Raw genomic sequence first — 16982 nt, 5'->3', positions numbered from 1 at the left:
TAGTCCAGATTTTATATATCAGTAGTAAAATATATTAGCTTAGACCTGGAAATGTAAAAAGGGTATTGCTATAGCAATAATTAGAACTTATTTACCTTCAAGAAGATACTATTTATATACTTAATAATACAGTTACTATATAAAGTACCCTTTTTGCTATGGATGTCAGCTAAGACTGAACTTAACTGTATATTTCCTTGCAGCTATAGCAGCCTATATATATAAAGCGCTTCTTATTCATTTATTTTAATAGCTCTGAAATACTAGCTGATCCGCCTAAAGACTGACTCTTCTCCCACCTTAATATAGTACTCGAAGAATAATAAGATCTTTCTGTAGAAGAAGATAGCCGAGCTTACCGGGTTGGATATAGCTAGCTGCGCGCGCTTATATGTTATATCCAGACTTCTTAAGAAAGCCTCAGTATCTTTAGAATTGTATGTTTAATATGCGGCTAGCTATAGCTTTACTGGGTTAGTAATATTATTCGGGTTAGAAACCTATAAAGCAGATAATAGAAAGGATATTATTAGCTGCTCTATTATATATTTCTTATCTGCTGTCTGTATCTAGCTAGAGATTAGAATTCTATATTTCTATTCTCTTTCTAGCTTATATATTATGTTATTAATAAGTAAGTATATTCTATATAATTAATAATTATATTTATATAAATATATAATATCTTAGTAGTAATATTTCTCTAAGTATTCTAATATATAAAAAGAAAGGTTAATTATATAATTTATTAATATAATCTAATCCTGATAAAATAAGGTTAAATTATAAGTTAGTTAAAAATAAGTAGAATTTCTAATTTCCTCTCTAATTCTTCTCCTATTTAACTCTTCTCCCTCTTAAATTCTTCTTTCTCTATAACTTATAATAAATATTTATAGAAAATAAAATGCCAACTGCCTCTTATATCTATAGCAGGTATAGAGAGCCTTAAACTTCAGGCCTATCTGGAATATATTATATATACCTACGATATCAAAAGGTAGATGCAATTTGCAGAGAATAAAGGAAATGCGCACGCCGGGGTGATAGGATATATTGCTATACCAGTTGCCTTAGACCCTTGAACTTAATACTCTTCTGTACTTGTAATATCTGCTGCGAGAATAATACCAGGGCGAAAAAACAGCAGCGCGATTCAGGGCTATTTTGTTTATTAGCAGCACGTACTAGTAGTAGTTCGGTCTATTTAAATTATTAAAAGCCCTGGTACTTAGATCTATATATTAACTGTGATGAATGTCATTACAATATCGCCTTATGTCATGCTAGTCAGACAGTAACATCTATTTATACAAACATAGCCAATCGATATATAAATAGAGCCAATTAAAATAGCCGACCGTCAGTTACTTCAATCCCAACTAAGATTAGATCCTCTACTGCTTCTCCCTTGCCCGCTTCTAATATACCAGATAGAAGACCTAAGGCTAATTGAAGAGTACAAAATACTAGAATGTAGTAGTCGCGCGTAGTCTGCCTTAAAGTGCGACCATTTAGTTAAAGCTGGAATCGGCGTTATTTATTTTACTTAATACCGCTTCTTTTAACAGAAAGGTCTAAATAGTATTGTATAAATAGGAAAAGAAGGGCTCCGAGACTTCTACTATATCCACGATATTTTCAGTAATGGCTAGATGATATAGATTTGCTGTTATTGACGCTAAGTCGTCGTCTTAATAGCCTCTTTATATTCTTACTTATAGGTTTATCTAAGCGATTTATTTATCCTCTAGCACTAGCTAATATAGTTATTTCCAGCTAAGTATACCACCGGCTATCCAATCTTTTAACAGGCGATTATAGTATGTAATGGTTTTTATATAATAAATCAGCTTGATTATATACTGCGACGACTAAGCGGGTCCTTTTAATTGCAGTAGAGAAGGTTTGTAATTTACTGGAAAGAGTTAATCTATATATATATACTATTTGCTATACTATATCTACTATTAACTTTAAGACTATATTAATTACAGTAGAATTAAGAGACTTTCCAGCTAATAGAGAAGTAGCTGTAATTATTAATATATAAAATCTAAGTATAGTTAACCCCCGGAAAGTTTTTTATTTTACTTGTAGTAAATAATACCACTTTATATATATCCTTTCTTAGTATTATAAACCTCTCTAATATCCCTTATTCTTCCTATATAGCAATTCTAATTAGAAAATATTAAAATTATCTAATTTTAACTCTAATAAGATAGATAACTAATACCAGCTAATATAGCAGTAATAATATTATAATTTACTTTTTAATAAGCTATATTTTTATTACTTTAGCTGCCTTATTTATAAATATTTAGTAGATATATTTTCTAGAATTAAAAATACAAAACTATATTACTTAAGATACAGATAAATACTTTAAATATCAAGCCTAGACTATATAACTAATTACCTAAAGGCAGATTAAATACAAAATAAATTACTATCTAGCTTTATAAGATCCTAAATATAGGCTTTTAAATAAGTAGCTAATATTTTAGCTCTTACTTAAAAATTCAGCAAGCTAACTTTCTTTATTATAATAATAATAAATCTAAACTAGCTTAAAATAACTTTAAATATAAAACCTAGTTAGATCTTTATAGATATACTAGTAATTATCTATTATATATTCAATTTAAGAATAAAATATCTTAAAAACTTTATTAAGAATTATTTTAAAACTACTTTATATTTTATTAGTATAGTTAAATTCTAAAAATAGAATTTATCTTATTATTATATACTAATTAAGGTTTATAATATTTTCTATCTTAGTAAAGTTCTTAAAATTAATAAATTTTATTCTAAATATTATTAGAGCCTACTCTAGAAACTTTAGATATAATAATCTCTATTAAATTACTATAATTACCTGCTAATACTACACTCTATACTATAATTCTCCAGTCTAATATATATAGTTAAAGCTATTTATTTAGAAGAAATACTTATTATAATAAAAATAAATACTGTAAATTTAGCTTTTCTCAGTTTATATTAGATTATATTATAATAGATTTATAAGATTAAGTATATTTTTAATATTAAGAAGTAGAAGATATATAGATTATATTATATATACCTTTTCTATTACTTTATATAGACTTTTATATATATATTAATATTTGCCTTTTTACTTATATCTTTATATATCTCTTTAAATATCTATTTAAAGAGTAAAATTAAATTAACTTCTAATTCTAAGATAAATCCACTTTTAATATTCTAGATAAATATAAAGATTATATTACAGCTAGATATCTCTTATTATTTAAGGCTGCCTGGTAAATATTATCTTATAATATTATTTATAAAAAGCTAATTATATAAGAATTACCTATATATCTGGAAAATAAATAAGCAGGCTAATTAATATAATTATTAAATTAATTATTTATATTTAAGCTTCTATAATATTTCTAAAAACTATTATAAAACTCTTTTATTAATCTTACTTATTTAAAATTCTACAGTAAGTATTACTATATTATCTTACTAATTAATTATTTATTAAAATAAAATTAATAGTTTATTTTATATATTTAAATTAGAGACTATATAAAATAATATATACTAACTTAATAATAAAAGAGTAACTTTATAATATATATATATATAATATATTTATAAGTAGAAAAATTATTTTATTTTTATTTATTACTTTAATATTAACTAGCCTTTATATTTACTAAATTAAAATTAATTTAGAATATATAATATTAAATATACTAGAAAGCTATAATAGCTTTAGAACTTTTTTAATATATAAGTAAAGCTATATATATTATAAAAAAAGCTATAGTATTATATAGTTAACTCTTTTAGTTATACTTTTTATTTACCTATTTATTATTGGATTTTCCCTTACTAGTAATTTAACTATAAAATCAATTTTATTTTACAATATCTACTAACTTTAATTTTTATTATAAATAATAAGAAGCTTAATTATATACTTTACAGTTAATATTATAAATATTATAAGATAATAATATAACTCTAAAATAATATAGACTATTAAAATCTATTTTTATTAAGTATAAACTTAATATAAAGTTAGATACTTTTATATTATAATAAGAAAAACTATTAGCCTATAGCTATTAATCTTATAAATATTTAATACAGATTAATATTATATATTTAATATAATATATTTTATATTTCTAAAGCAGGTATTTTTTTATTAATAAAAAGGCTAAAGAGGCAAAATTTTCTAATATAAGCCTTATATAATAGAATTTACAGTAAAGATAAGTAGTTTATATTATAGGCTTAATAGCTCTTAATATTATACTTTATAATTATAGTTATATAGCTTATTTTATATTTAGTATTTCTATATATAAAAACTTAATAGAATTAATTTTATTTATATAATTAACTTCACTCTAGACTAAATTACTATATTATATAAGCTTTATATTATAAAAAGAATTACCTATAGCTAATAAACTGCTATTAAATATACTAATAAACTACTATATAATATTACTATTAATAAATACCCTTTTAGTAATAAGATTTTTATTAGTATAAATAACTTCTACTAAGTAGCTTTTATTATACTAGCTATAATAATACCTATAGCTATACTTAACAGCTTAATTTATTTATCTTTAATCTAGCTATACTTTTAAATTCTATATCTTACTATATTAATAAGAACTGTATCTAATTCTCTTTACTTAAACTGGCTGGATAAAGTAGGTAATAATATATTACTATATAATACTAAAGTATCTTTTAATTATTTAAGTAAAATTAATTTACTCTATAAAGTTATAAACTTTCTATTTTTAGATAAAATTATAATAAACTCTTTATAATTTATCCTCTAGTTATTCTTTAGTCTATTTAATATATAAATAAATAAATTTAATAATTTAATATTAAAGTAATTACCTGGAAATAAAAGTTATTATTTATTTACTCTTTTTATATTAATCTATTATATTAATATTCTAATTTTATTAGATATATTTCTTAGTAGTAACTATATTAAAGAAATAAATAACCCTAATTAAAAACTACTTTTAGTAATTATATCTAACTACCTATTTATACTAGATAAACTGGATATCTCTTTTTATAAATTATATCTTAAAGAAGAAGTAATTTATACTTTTATATAAAATCTATTTATTAATAAAAAATTGGTAAAGAATATCCAGGTCTGGATTCTATATTTTAATTGTTATCTTATTTATATTTAAGTATTATATACTGCTATAATAAGGTATAAAGATATTAAATTCTATCTTCTATATATAAGCTTTAATTTCTAACTATAAATAATAAATTAGACAGTTTAATAGAGATAGTTTCCTCTATAGCTAGTATATACTATAATATTTAATAGCTATTAAGAACTTATCTTAAATAAAGTTATTTTAAATCTTTAAAACCCAGTTTTTATATATAGTTAACTATATACTAATTTATTATAAGTCCAGTAATACTCAGATCTTTAAATTCTTTTAGTTAGAGATAATAAGAAAAGAAAATAACTAATATTATATTTTATAAACTACTTTTACCTTAATAAGGCTAATTTAATTTAGAGATTAAATAATAAATTTTTTATACTTTTTTTAATATAAATATTTAAGGATATTAATATAATAATATAAATTATTATAAATAATATATATTATTATTAGATTATAAATAATTAGCTATCTATTTAATACTATTATTATATAATTTTTTACTTTTTTATTTTAATTCTTACTTTTTTTAAGTATTTATATTTAATATTATTAATTTTAAAAAATAAAATAGCTTTTTTAATATTAAAACTTATAAATACAATTTATATCTGGAATTTTATTAATAATATTTTCCCAGATAGTTTCCAGTTTAATACTTTTAATTATATAAAAATCTACTTAAATATTAATATCTTTTTAAAAGATAAGTTCTATAATTTAAATATAATTATAGAGTTTATTTATATCTATATCTAAACCTACCTTAAATAAATAAAATAATCTTTATATATACCTAATATATTTTTCTATATTAATAGCTAGTTTATTACTACTTTAAATTTAAAAGAAAATCTTAAAATTACTATTTATACTTTAAGTATTAAAAGATATATATTTAATATTAACTATTACTTTATAAATTATTAACTTACTAAAAGATACCCAAGTAATATTTTAGATTTTAAAAACTACTAAGAATATCTTCTAGAATAATAATATCCTATTATTATAATATTTAAATTTATTAATAACTAAAATATAATACTAATAGAATAATTTATATTTTATAACTTTAAACTTACTAGCTCTATTTATAATACTACTAAAATAAAATTAATTAAATTTTCTATTATATACTATTTTAAAAATAGAAGATAATAGGAAAATATAATTATTCTAAATATTAGTTTTTTTATTAATATTATAGCTAAAGTAATAGGCTGTACTTTAATAAATTAACTTATTATTTAAGTCTTAAATTTAATATACCTTTTAAAATTTCTAACTTATAATATACCTATAATACTATTAAATACTAAAAAAAAATAAAACTATTAAAATAGTTAAGCTTAATTAAATCTATTTAAAAAGCTATATCTATTAACTTTAAGCTAAGATTTAGTAGAAAGTATATATATAGAAATAGATTTTAATAAGAATAAAAGAACTAATATACCTCTATTAATATAAATTAACTAATTCTTATTATCTATATAAACTCAAGATATTAAAATTATTAATAATAATATACTAAATATACTAGCTATTCCGGAATATTACTATTAAAAGTAATACTATTACTAGGTCTAAAATTAAAACTGAATTATATAGATATATAATTTAACTTCAAATAGAATAATAAATATAAAGAATATTACTTAATTATTCTTATAGTCTAGAGTGTAGAGTATAACTGAGATCTTGTTAAGTATAAACCAGATAGCGGGGATACTATATTAGATAATAAGGGACTTAATCTTATACTGCAGGCTAAGGCAATACTCCCTCAATATCGGCTGCCGGAATCCATATAGGGAAATACTTCTGAGCAGCTCCTTAATACTATCGTCCGCGATCTAGCCCGAGAGCTCCAGCTCCTGCTAAGCTAACTCAAGCCTCTTCCTGCTAAGGGCCCGTATGATACGCTCCACGGCCGGAAACTCTTTCCTCGACACGCTTAGTATACTTATTCAGCGATTCCTCGACCTGACGCCCAGGTTAAAGACGAGAAAGACGAAGATATAATAAGTTGCAAACCGACCGCTATGCCGCCTCAGCACCACCTCAGCATATCTCGCGAGGCTTATATTTCGCGACAACAGCAGACTCCTAGCTGCCACCTCCGCCGCTATCCCTACTCCCGCTACGGCGCCTTTATCTACCCCCGCGCTCCTTCTATTATCTAAGATTGCAATACTTTCCTCTGCCAGCTAGGGGCTGCTGCAGCTAAATAGGATAAGACTGGGGAATATCTTTGCAAAAAAATAAGGGTCGGAGGAGTTAGTAAAATTCTTACCGCGAGATATAAAGATATATAGCTTTAGATCCGATTCTTACTGCAGAGCGGCCAATTCTATCCAGCTTCTTCTTTTTCTCTACTCTCTAGTAGCTTCTGTTATTTCTTATTTTTTTTATTCTTCTTTCTTACCTACTGCTTTCTAGATAAATTAAAGTCTATTAATATTTACTATATTAAGATAAGTATTAAGTATAAATATCCCTAAGGAGCTTATTTTATAAATAGTTACCTTAGGTTTTTTAGGATTTGTATCTTTATTATTAAAGAGCACTTTATCTCTACTACTTACTTTTTAAGGCTAATACTTAGCCCCTTCTTATTATCTACACCTAAGTATAGCTATAACTTTATTAATATCCGGAATATTAATATTATCTTCTATTCTATACTCTATAGGCAGTATAATCTAAGCTATATATATCTTTTTCTAAGCTAACAGCTTATTATATTCTATATACTAAAGAACCTGTAATAGTATATTATAAGATAGAGCTCTCTAGCTATTTATTTTAGCTATATTAATCTTAATATTCTTATAGAGAGGGTTATTTCTCTATAACTAGAATAATACTCTCTTAATAACTTAGTATTAGATAAATAAAAGTCTTAATAGATTACTCAGTCCTAGCTTTTATATACTATACTATAATATATATATCTCCTCTATAACTTTTACTAGAGAATAAGGTAGAACTCTAGTAGCTAATTTCTAGATATTATTAGGGAATACTATAATATATCCCTTTATATATTTTAGGTAATTTAAATTCTATCTCTGCCTATTTATAATATTATATTTTATAATAAAGCTATAATATAAGTTAAGTATAATAAGCTTCTTTTTAACTGGAGTTAGCTTCTTTAGCTTCTTTAGAAATATATACTTATATTTAAGATAATTATACAGCTAAGTAGCAGTTAATAAATAACCTTTTTTTAGGCAGCTTATATATTCTATATAGGTTAGAATATTATTACCCTCTAAGAAATAGTTATAATAGAAGAGAAATAAGTTATTATATTTCTTAATAAAATTAAATATCTATATATTCCAGTTTATATCTTTTAACTTCTCTTTTTTATACTTTTAATAGTATATTCTATATATCTATATAAATAGAGTATTAGTATTATAAAATCCTCTATAAAAAGCCTATATAGTTAATACCTTCCTCTTTTATAATATAGATATATATTATTCTTTACTATAAAATAGCTACTCTTTCTTAGTAAATTCTTTTTCTAATTAGTATAAGATACTAATAATATCCCCTCTTCTTTTTTTATTTATTCTTTTTTTATAAATTCTTAAATAAGCTTATTTAGTAGGTATATTATCTTTACTAGTCTAATTTATTCTCTTTTAGTAAGATATATTTAAGGCTAATATTAGCTCTAGCCCTACCTCTAGTACTATCAGAATCTTACTAGTAGCCGGGGTAATATACCTCTATATCTACTATTCTTATACTCTTTAAACCCGCCCAGGCTGTTATATATTATTAGCTTATCTTAATCCTGACTATATAGTTCTAAATAGCACTAGAGGGCTATTAATCTGTTAGCAGTACAGGGTTACTATCTCCAGCCTGGGACCTCCTCTAACCTTATAGGTCTCTGCGGATACTTTACTTTTTAAGTTTTATTAAGTCAGTCCCAGGCTTGGGTAAGCTTACTCTCTAGATTTAGTAAGCTCTATATACACTTTCGGCTGGATTAGCTGCAGCGGAGTGCAATCTCTATTAGACCTTCTTGCTGGCTGACCTTGCCTGATCCTGGTGTGATGGATGAGACTGGGTATGACCTGCTATTTGTTTCTATTGGACCACTCCTTATGGCGATTACTCAATCCCGCTGCTGCTCCTCCTTCTTTATCTTTACCTATCCTCTGCGCTTCCTTTGGTAATATGGGCTGAAATGTCGGAACTGGGATACCTACTGCTATGTGAGGCTCCTGTTACCTCTTATTATTATTGGCTGTATCGGCTGGCCTGATATAATACCTCTGGTCTGTGTTATTAGCCGGGCTGCGGATATTAGCTCTATAGGGCTCTATAGGTATAAGAAACTCAGTCTTTCTATCTATATTATATTCTATTGTTATATTCCCTGCTCTTTTAATTCTAATTCTTTTAATAAGATAAGAAGGGACCTCTTACTTGCTGTAATCTTATAATTATCTGAATTTAATACTTTCTGCTTATATTCTATTATCCTACTATAAATATATATATTATATTTTACTCTATTCTTTTCTATTAGTATTTAGACTTCTATTTCTTCTTACTTTTTTTATATCTAATTTATTTACCTTTTAACCTAAGATAAATTATTATATCTATCTTTTAGACCTAGCTTTTTTTATTTACTTCTCTCTTTAAAATTCTATTTATTTATACCTATATATACGGGATATATCTACTAGCTACTTACTGTTATTAAATGTTTTTAGATTACTTTTAGAATAGTTTATATTACTATTAAAGCTATATATATATCTAAGTATTAAGCTAGTATCTAATAGTAAATATCTAGATAAAAGATTACTGCCTAGCTTATCTAGGTAATACTATATCTAATAGAATAAAAGATTATATATTAAATATTAAATTAGAAGAAAGATCTTCTAGCTATTTATATAGACTATTTAAGCTGGTAATTTATAAGTCTAGGCTTTTAATTAGAAATTAGTATTATTTATATCTTTTAAAAAGTAATTTATTTAATATAATAACTCTAGAAGCTTAATTTATATTATATATAAAAAACTAACTCTTTTTTACTTACTAAATAGAAAAATTAAGAGTTTTTATTCTAATAATCCAGATTTATTAGAAAATTATAATAGGTAAACTTTCTTTTATTCTTACTATATTAATTTCTATTTCCCTCTAACTCTACTACTAGATAAATTATCCTTTTTATTTTATTCTTCTTCTTAATAGCTAACTATAACTTAATTTTACTTTAACTTCTACCTACTATACTAATATTATTAGTTATCTCTATCTTCTTTTATTTTCTTTTCCCCTAAACTTTAATTTATACTAATACTTATTTTCTCCTTATATCTATTAATATTCTAACTTATATTCCTTAATATCTAGCAAGGTAGATATATAAACAGCTAGTTAGTATCTTCTATAATAGCTATATCTATTCCCTTAACTTATAGACTGCTATATATTTATAAGCTGCTAACAAGCTAGAGGGGCGCCGGCGGCAATATATCTATAGTATTTTTCGTCTAATCTAGCTGCTCTTTAAGATTTACCTCTTTAGACTAGTATTATATTAAGAGCCTAAATATAGAGATTATTGCAAGAGTTATCCTCCTAACCCCTCTATAGCTTATAGCTCTAAATTACTTATCCTTATATACTAATCCTGCTAATTTATCTCTCTCTATCTTCTTTAGCCTTAACTTATCTATATACAATTAGTATATTATTCTTAAGGATTGATTTGACTAGTAGTTTTTTATGGCTGGCTATATCTACCTATTTATACTAACTTAGGAGGTTAAGTATTAAGATAACCTAGAGGAGTCTATAGATAGCAGTCTTCTTATATATACCATCCCGGCTTTTATAGTGTGTAATTAAGGCTATTAGCTATATATTATATTCATCCCGTCCTCTTTCTGCTGCTCTTCTGATTTTTACTAATTTCTTTACCTGTAGAATATTACCTTAAAGTCTCTTTATAATTAATTAGTTTTCTTTTTTATCCCCAATTATTAATTTTACCAGCCCTATTATAAGTCCAGGCCCCGCCCTTCTATATAAGGAATCTATACCCGCCCTAAATAATATTTAACTTAAGTACTACAGCTTTATCTAGCTAACTATATTTCTTACTCCTAAAAATCCTAATAAGATACTATACAAAGGCTTCTATCCCTTCTAGGTTTTTATTATCTTCTCTATCTATATAAATCTATAGGCCTTACTTTATAAGAAGATAGCTAAGAAATAAGATATCTAATTCTAGAGTAATATTTTACTAACCTACACTAATAAGATAGCCAGCCTACTTAGCTATTATCTTATAGTATAGCTACTAGCTTTTAAGTAGGACTATATTTTTATTATTATTCCAGACTCCTAGACCTTTCTTAATAAAGAAATTTCCGGGTCTAGCTTACTAATACCGCTGCCAGGTACTGCAACCTTAGCAATCTGTTTATTATCTTCTAGCTATATACTATTCGAGGAGATTAAGGCCAAATTCACTACACACAGACCTACTACTCTATTAACTCCCCTTCCCGCTACAACTACAACCCCAGCTTCAACCCCGGACAAATCGATACCATCCGTCATCTCTATACTATCTATACAGTACTACTACCTCTCCACCTCACCGACGCCAAAACAACTACCATTAGACACCGATTATATACTGCCTGTAAAGAGACTGCACTAGCTGCCGATATCCCCAACCACTACCCCTTCCTTGGGAATATATCCTTCTACCGGTAACTTGAGCTTACTGGAAACTATTAACAAGCCTAAACCAAGCTATAGCAGAAATCAGACCCCCACCTCGTCCTTTATAAGACCCCTGGCGCCAGCAACTCATCTGCCTGCACCTACCCCCGTCCTTAATACGATTATGGCTGCTATATTGGAATCCTCTAACTGTCCGAGCCGAAATTATTATCCCCCTAAAAATAAATATTTAGAAGAAGTATCTAAAGTTTGATTGAAGGGCTATTTGGAAAACCAATATCATTACAAAGAGTGCGCATGAATAAAAAACATTCTCCCTTTTAAGATTCGAACCTGGGTGGTGTGATCGGAGTTGATAAAAGAAAGGGAAATTGACCATGGCCAACTTCGTTCCTTAAGGCTTCTTTGTGCAAACCGCGACCGGTTTGCCTCTCCTGTCCAGTTGCTCCTCGTTTTGTGGCCGTCCATACAAAATTTAAACCAATCAGAGCCCGGGAAACTTATTAATCCCTGTCTGCACCAAACCCTCATTATTGGGAAAACTTATGGATTAATGTAGAGTCAGCCTTCGGCTGAATAATGTTATGGCCCAAGGGTATATTCTTATCCATATGGCTAAGCTTAACAATAATTATGCATTAAGCCTTAAAAATATATTTATTACTGGGATGTCTGCCTCTGGGTATCTCTGATGCTCAATGAGCTGAAATGCACACCGAAATATGAGGTCGCGGACAAACTCAAGGATCTTCCCAAGGGACTTGGCGAAACATACACTAGGATTTTGGGCGGAAACATTTTGAATGAGAGGCGGGAAGAAGCTCAGCACTGTAGGTGCCTGGACTGGACCGCCTGCCTTAATTGGACTGGTCAGCTCGACTACGGCCTCGTGCCCATTCTGGGTGGCCCATAAGAGCGGCGACCGACCAAATTCCTTCCTAACATCATCCTCCGAACCAACCTGGGTTTCTTTCTTTAGCAGTAGCTCAATCACCTCCTTATGCTCTTTACAGACGGCATACGATAATGGCGTCCCTCCAATCTCATCCTTCGAGTCCACCCGAGCCCCGGCCTTAATTAGCAGCTCGACGACGGCCACGTTCCCACTCCAAACAGCATACGATAATGGCGTCCGACCATATCTATCCACCGAGCCGACTTCCGCTCCCTTCCTAAACAGTTGCCTGAGGTTCTTCAGGTCAATAACAGCGCCTTTGATTAATAGCTTGACAACGACGTCAAACCCGTTTCCTGCAGCCCAAGCTAGGGCCGACCGCTGGTATGTTTTATCTCGAGAATTCAGGTCGATGCCATCCATCTTAAGTAAACGCGCCACAGCTGTTCTAAGCCCGAAATATGATGCAATCATAATGGTGGTGAACCCACGAGGAAAATCCGTGTTTGTACTTGTCCAATAGATTCTAAACCAAGTCAGGCAGCGCCTTGAACTTGAATCACATATTCTCAGTATCGATTGTGTCATTGCATCTTGCATCTCAATCGGGCTATGACAGCGGCGGCCGACCATCTTTGTCCGTTTTGTTGGGGTCGATGCCATCCTTCGCGAGCAATAACTTCACCACCGCCTCGTGCCCCTTCTCTGCAGCCCGTGACAGCAGCGTCCGACCGTCTATGTCGTCGGTGCCTGGAGTGACTCGATGATCTAAAAGCAGTAGGTGTACCACTGCCTCGTGCCCCTTCTCTGCAGCCCATGATAGCGGCGTCCGACCGTGGTTGTCTTTGGCGTTCGGGATAACGCCACTCCTCGCGAGTAGCAGTCTCACTACCGCTTCGTGCCCCTTCTCTGCGGCCCACGACAGCGGCCTCCGACCGTTTTTGTCTTCCGCATCTGGGAGAAGGTAGTTCTTCGCGAGCAGCATCCTCACTACCACCTTGTGCCCCTTCCCTGCAGCCCACGACAGCGGTGCCCAACCATTATTGTCTTTGGTGTTCAGGTTGACGTTCTCTGCGAGTAGTAACTTTACCACCGCCTTGTGCCCCTTCTCTGCGGCCCAGGATAGCGGCGTCCGACCGTTGTTATCCGTTATGTTCGGATCGATGTCATCCTTCGCGAGCAATTGCTTCACTACCGCCTCATGCCCATTCCCTGCGGCCCACGACAGCGGTGCCCAACCATTATTGTCTTTGGTGTTCAGGTTGACGTTCTCTGCGAGTAGTAACTTTACCACCGCCTTGTGCCCCTTCTCTGCGGCCCATGATAGCGGCGTCCGACCGTTGTTATCCGTTATGTTCGGGTTGATGCCATTCTTCGCGAGCAACAGCTTCGCTACCGCCTCGTGCCCATTCTCTGCAGCGACCAGCAGCGGTGTTCGACCAGTATCCCCTTGGGCATTCAAGTCTTGCGCCATTGTCAAGTAGTGTCTTCACAGCATTTCGGTCCTTGGAACGCTACCTCGTGGGATTTTGACGCTGCCACACATGTGAGAGGGGGTGCGCTTTGCCTGTGGTGAGGCAAACTGTGCGAGCCGCACTTTGTCGGCACACGGCTGGCCGCGATTGGGGAATGGGGCAGCCCATGGGGTATGCGGGGAAGAGGTTTTTCGGACCAACCGGAATGGTGTAAACCTTTGTCACAATTACGTCACTGAAAAGTTCGAGGCCACCAATTGTTAAGCTAGCCGGCAAGCGGGGAGCAAATCCCCTTGTGAAAAACTCGGCATGCTTGAAAGTCATTTGAAGGTTTAAACTGTGGAAACCTTTGTACATGAGTTGCTGTCGTAGACATGTGAAAGTCGATTGCTGCCATGAAGGGAGTATCATGGATGGGAACCTGCTTGGCATCGGCGCTTGCGAGTCCACAGGTTGGCCTTTGGCATCCAGAAATTGCCCTTCCAAGCAAGAGGCTACAAAATTGGTCTGGTGAGTTCAGCCCTGCAGTAATCAGGTATGGAAACCTGACTATGTCACTCCGCCCAGTCATTGACGGGGGTGCGCTCATTGCACTGAGTTCCGGACATGCTGAAAACTTTTTCTTGCTTTAGCCACTTGGCAACAATGGTGGACCCATATCTTGCTCCGCTAGAAATGACATGAGGAATAGGTGTTTTCTGGAATTTCTGGAATGATAACGGTATGATAGTATACAAGTACGTTTACCAAGCTGCTCAGTTCTTCCCCCACTCGGGAAGTTGCAGGATGGACGCGTGTCCAGGGTGTGATGGAAAGGAGCGGCCGCCTAATTATGGCGTAGATGACCCCAGCAAGGCCTTCTGGCTTTCCCTCTGCCTCGACTGCTCTTTCACCTTTCTTCTAGTGAAGACAAGATTTATCATAAATGCAAATACAAAGTATCCCAACGCCAGTACCGACAAGAACAACACTGAAACCATCGAGAACACTGAGAATCCATACACGGCCTGCTGGAAATGTGTATTCTCTTTGGTCGGGTTGACTGCCAGCGCAGTCTGCATTGCGGTCAGGAGCAGGCCGATATACAACACGGCCACGGCTGCCCAGGCGAAGTTTCGCCCGAAAAACGCGCTGTACTGGTTGTAACCGTACAAGTAGCCCCGAAACAGATGCCGGGGAAACATCTCTGGGGCAAAACGGTAGATCATATTGAGGCGGTGTATCCGTAGTTCGCCATATTCGTAGCGCTTGGCGACCTGTGTGTCGAGACCGATCATGCTGTTGCTTTCAAGAAAGCTCCGTGCAAACCTCGCCCACGTCTTCCATTTCAACCTCTTTGGTACTAGTTTGTGATCCTTTGCAATCTGTAGATCGGATTTAGAGGTGATGAGCCATACATAGGATAGGACCAGGCCAGCCGCACTCTTGTAGATCTGAAGATCTCCATTGCAGAGTTCCGTTCTCCAGAAGTCGTAGTCGAGTAGTGGCTTCCAGAGCGGTTTCAGAAACATGGTCGACTCTCGCCAAGTGAGATGCAGGTCCGATTGCTCTGTTATCACAATATCTCGCCCTAGCATCTTTTGTCTGTGTAGAGACCGAGCCGGAAGAGGGAGCCCTGCTAACCACAGTCGCTTCTGGATTTTATGAAGCCGACTCAAGTCAAATGACCGACGTAGATATTCCTTTACAGAAGGCAATTCACGGAGAGTTTTCCCATCCAGGTAGAGAGTCGGGGCAACGGAGTCATAGGAATAGGGTTCATGAGTACTGTTTATGGTCGCACCTGTTTCGCAAGCAGTGTTAGTTTCCTGCCCTTTTGCGGCCATGGGTTGAAGATATATTTCATATTTACCGTTGCGAATTGGTGCGGCTTCTCTGGTAAAAGGAGGTTCAGCTGTCATGTTGCTGGTGTTAGGACGCTCTCAAAACAAGGCCGGTCGATCTGGGATTGAGGAGAGTAGCGCCCTCGCAAAAAGAGACTGCGTACTTGAAGTGCGCCGCCGTCGCTTACTGTGGCTCCCATTTGTGGAGGAGATCAGTGTAGAGCAGCTTTTCAAAGAGCAATCGTATTGCACCAAGCAGCTCTATAACAACTTGATACAATAGAGGAGGCACGACAAATAGGAAGTGCCGAATGGATTGATTAAGGTTTGAATACACTTGACCCAGTCACACCTGGACATAAACCTCGCCCACCAGCGTTGCTCCCTGCGCCCTTACATTTTGCCTGCATATGCAGCAGCGAAGGCAAACCCAGGCATGTGCGCCCTGATATAGCGTGGCTTTCTGGCATGCCTGGTTGGAGTGTGATCAATGTCTCACGACTACTTTCGGACCGGCAGAGTTCGGTACAGCACTATCAGAGGCTTTTCCTCGCAGTTGACCAGCATGTCTGCTGGCGATTCCCGTCCCAACACCAAAGAGCCACATTTACCAATCCAGGATGAGATACAAGCTACCTGAACGGGGAACCCTATTATCACGTCACTAAAAGAAAAGCTCGAGGCCACGATTGCTTCAATTGTTAGGCTGGCCGGCCAGCAAAAGCGAGCAAATCCCATGTGAAAGATCGGCATGCGGGTAAGCCATTTAAGCCTTAAAATGTGAAAACCTTTTAGTACAGTAGGGTTCAGG

The 16982-nt window shown here is 32.2% G+C and overlaps 2 protein-coding genes across 2 annotated transcripts; both read right to left on the bottom strand.

Annotated features, from left to right (window-relative positions):
• Positions 1–15259: 15259 nt before the first annotated feature.
• Positions 15260–16036, bottom strand: BGZ61DRAFT_307641 (uncharacterized protein; the record flags this gene model as incomplete). The annotated part of the gene is made up of 1 exon (XM_046238760.1): positions 15260–16036. A coding segment is annotated over one exon (777 nt), but the record flags the coding sequence as incomplete, so codon positions are not given.
• Positions 16037–16496: 460 nt separating this feature from the next.
• Positions 16497–16959, bottom strand: BGZ61DRAFT_469532 (uncharacterized protein). Its single transcript, XM_046247964.1, has one exon. The coding sequence runs from the start codon at positions 16922–16924 to the stop codon at positions 16673–16675; it is 252 nt and encodes an 83-aa protein (XP_046093273.1). The 5' UTR covers positions 16925–16959; the 3' UTR covers positions 16497–16672.
• Between the last annotated feature and the right edge of the window lie 23 nt (positions 16960–16982).

The sequence above is a fragment of the Ilyonectria robusta genome, assembly GCF_021365365.1.
Source record: "Ilyonectria robusta strain PMI_751 chromosome Unknown BGZ61scaffold_107, whole genome shotgun sequence".
Lineage (NCBI taxonomy): Eukaryota > Fungi > Ascomycota > Sordariomycetes > Hypocreales > Nectriaceae > Ilyonectria > Ilyonectria robusta.
The sequence above is the reverse complement of the archived record's forward strand: the minus strand, read 5'-3'. Positions and strand labels throughout refer to the sequence as shown.

What these genes read in the sequence shown, in the direction of transcription:
- BGZ61DRAFT_469532 (XM_046247964.1), bottom strand. Translation starts at nt 16,924, where the DNA reads ATGCCGATCTTTCACATGGGATTTGCTCGCTTTTGCTGGCCGGCCAGC.